The sequence below is a fragment of the Primulina eburnea genome, unplaced genomic scaffold (assembly GCF_022965805.1).
Source record: "Primulina eburnea isolate SZY01 unplaced genomic scaffold, ASM2296580v1 ctg328_ERROPOS900000+, whole genome shotgun sequence".
NCBI classification, from domain to species: Eukaryota; Viridiplantae; Streptophyta; class Magnoliopsida; order Lamiales; family Gesneriaceae; genus Primulina; species Primulina eburnea.
In genome coordinates, this window is record NW_027331150.1 from 385,220 (window position 1) to 388,731 (window position 3,512).

Sequence of the window (3,512 nt, forward strand, 5' to 3'; positions counted from 1 at the left end):
TCACAAAAAAATTTTGAGGCAAATTTCGGTGGAAGCCAGAGACGGATTGATATAAGGGCTGTACTGGGCTGAAAATTTAGCGACGGTTTTTCAAACCGTCGCTAATATTTGCGACGGTTTATACAACCGTCGCCGATGGGGATCGGCGACTGTTTTAATTATACCGTCGCTACTAGCGACGGTTTATTCAAATGTGAATAAAAACAGTCGCTATTAGCGACGGTTTTTCAAAAAACAGTCGCTAATGGCGACGGTTGTTCCAAAAACCGTCGTACATCCGTCCAATCAAGTCCGGACCATTTATAAGGATGAGACCAAATACATTTTATTCTTGTTTAAGATTATAACTTGAACTATTTGAAAATGGAACATCAATCTGCTGCAAAGAAAGGAAAAACATTGATATCTTCTTTCTTTAAGAAGAGAGATCGTCAAGCTAGTGAAGATACTTCAATTCCTACGGTCCTTACAATGCAACATCAATCCAGTGAAAGTCTTCTATTTCCCAATATCCAAATTCCTTCATGTTCCTCTCCTAGAGATGATCATCAGTCTTCGTCTACTTTTATTGAACGAGATCCGGGAAAAAGAAAACAGATATGTGAATATCATGTTAATGTACGAGATGAGATAAGACGTTCATATCTAAATATGGGGCCTTATCAACCAGATATGTTGGAGTATCCAGGTACGAAATTTGGAAGCCAGAATCGTCGTTTTCAGAAAAAATGGTTTCAGAAATTTTATTGGTTGGAGTATTCGCCTTCAACAAATAAGGCATATTGTTTCTATTGCTTTCTTTTCCTGAATGATGTTAATTCATCTAATATCTCGGCATTGGTCAATGAAGGATTTGACAATTGGAAAAGGGTAAACCAAGGAAAAACATGTGCTTTTCTTTCCCATATTGGTTCTGCAGCTTCTTCACCTCATACTATGTGTGAGAGAAGGGCTGAAAATTTGATGAGGCCCTCACAACATATTGATAAAGTGATGCATGCACAATCTAAAGAGGAAAAAGAGAAAAATCGTCTGCGTTTGAGCACCTCAATTGTAGCTGTTCGTTGGCTAGCACTTCAAGGTTGTGCTTTTAGAGGTAACGATGAATCTCTATCTTCATCTAATCGTGGAAATTTTCTTGAATTGGTGAAGGCTTTTGCAAAAATGAATATAGAAATTGATGAAGTTGTGCTTGAGAATGCTCCAAAAAATGCCCAATATATCGCTCCAGAAATTCAGAAAGAGATTTTACATATTATGGCCAATAGAGTACGAAAGATGGTTCGTGAAGAAGTTGGAGATAAATACTTTTGTATTCTTGTTGATGAAGCCCGAGATATATCTAAACGAGAGCAAATGGCCATTATATTGAGGTTTGTGAACAATCATGGGATTTTGACAGAAAGATTTTTTGCCATCAAAAGTGTTAGTGACACTACCTCAATGAATTTGAAAAATGAGATATCAAATGTTCTTGTTCATCATGATCTCCATGTTAAGAAAATCAGAGGCCAAGGATATGATGGTGCTAGCAATATGCGTGGAGCCTGGAATGGACTTCAAGCATTATTTCTCAAAGATTGTCCCTATGCATACTATGTCCACTGTTTTGCACATCGTTTACAACTGACATTGGTTTCTGCAGCTAAGGATGTTAGTGTTATTTGGGAATTCTTTTCTCATTTGGACAATATTGTTAATATTGTCACTTCTTCTACTAAGCGCATTGCTGAATTACATACTGCACAAAGAAATGAAATTGAGTATATGTTGTCAATTGGAGAACGTGATTCTGGAAGTGGTGCAAACCAGATTGGTAATTTGCAACGAGCAGGAGCTACTCGTTGGAGTTCTCACTATGATTCGGTAAAAAGCTTGATAGGTATGTACACTGCAACTTGCAAAGTTTTTGAAGTTCTCAGTGATCATTCTCCAAATGGAAGAGCTAAGGCTGAAGTTCGGGGGATTTACAGAAACATGGCAAGCTTTGAATTTGTGTTTATTTTGCACTTAATGCATAAAATTATGAGAACAACAGATACTCTTTGTCAAATTCTTCAAAAAAAATCTCAAGACATTTTGACTGCTATCACATTTGTCACTACTACCAAAACTTGCCTTCAAGAATTTAGAGAATGTGGGTGGAATGAATTTCTTCAGGAAGTTAAAGTTTTTTGCTCAAGAAATGAAATTGATGTGCCTGATCTTGATTGTCTATATAAGATTGGACGTTCCTGTCGGCAAACTACAATAGAACATCATTACCACTTTGATGTTTTTAATGCAGCAATAGATTTCATTTTGATGGAGTTAAATACTCGGTTCAATGAGTCATCGGTGGAACTTCTTTCTCTTAGTACAACTTTAGATCCTAAAAATTCATTTGACTCATTTAACAGTGATGATATTTGCAAGCTTGCGAAGAAGTTTTATCCTGGAGATTTCACAGATCAAGAAATTGTTACTTTGGAGTATGAATTGATACATTATAAACTTGATGTGATGCAGAATTTAAAAGTTTCTACACTTGTTGAGTTGTGTCAGCAATTGACCGAGAGTGGACGGTCAAGTGTTTATGTTATGTTGACTAGATTGATTCATCTTGTTTTGACATTACCTGTGTCTACTGCCACTACTGAGCGAGCTTTTTCAGTAATGAAGCATGTGAAGACGGCACTTCGCAATAAAATGGAGGATGACTTTCTTGCCGATTGTTTGACACTCTATATTGAACGAGATTTAGCTAAACATATTGATGTAAATTCTATTATTGATGAATTTTATGTTTTAAAATCTCGTAGGGCACAACTTTGTTGAACGATATAATGTATTTTTTTTAATAATATATAACTTATCATATTGAGTTCAAGCCCCCCTCAACTTTTATTCCTGGATCCGTCCCTGGTGGAAGCTCAAGGAGATTTCAAGCCAGAAGTCTTGCCCCGTTCTTCGACGTCGTCAACGAATAATCGTGCGTTAAATACGCAAAGGCACGCCATATTCTCCTTTTACTCATCATCACACCATATTATGTACTTGTTTATGAATTTGCACGAAAACAAGTCACAAAAGTCCTATTTTCGTAACTATGTGCATACATTCTTTAAACTTGTGTTTTTAATTCCAAAAATAATGTTTTCATGTTGTTAAAGGGGCTACCATGAATTACGAGGTTAAGGGGCAAGTTTTATGAAGTTTTAGGGGTCTTAGAACACACGAGAAACAATGCAATAAAAACAGAAACAAGCCGGACCCAGTTGCACGTTTTGTGTAAAGGTGTTCGGTTTTGGCAACTTGTTGCTTGGCTTTGGTTTCGGTTGGACCAGGGCTGGGCTAGAGTCACATGAGGGGTCAGGGTTAGAGTCCTAGCCACGCTAGGACTCAAGTCAGGGGCTGGGGGAGGAGTCCTAGTGAGAGAGAACAACCTTGCTGTCACGTCTGTGCAGCTGCTGTGCAGGGTTCAGGGGGCTTGATCAGGGGCTTTTGCTGGGCTAAGCTAGGTCCATTAGGGT

At 37.8% G+C, this 3,512-nt stretch overlaps 1 protein-coding gene across 1 annotated transcript; it reads left to right on the forward strand.

The window, feature by feature from the left end:
• The first annotated feature begins 363 nt into the window (after positions 1 to 363).
• On the forward strand, positions 364 to 3,193 carry LOC140820958 (uncharacterized). The gene is made up of 2 exons (XM_073181344.1): positions 364 to 2,236; positions 3,153 to 3,193. The coding sequence occupies exons 1-2, from the start codon at positions 364 to 366 to the stop codon at positions 3,191 to 3,193; spliced, it is 1,914 nt and encodes a 637-aa protein (XP_073037445.1).
• Positions 3,194 to 3,512: the final 319 nt, after the last annotated feature.

Excerpts from the sequence above, each read along its gene's own strand:
- LOC140820958 (XM_073181344.1), top strand. The coding sequence starts at position 364 with ATGGAACATCAATCTGCTGCAAAGAAAGGAAAAACATTGATATCTTCT. Across the intron at positions 2,237-3,152 it reads ATATAAGATTGGACGTTCCT|GGGCTACCATGAATTACGAG; the intron begins GTCGGCAAACTA and ends ATGTTGTTAAAG.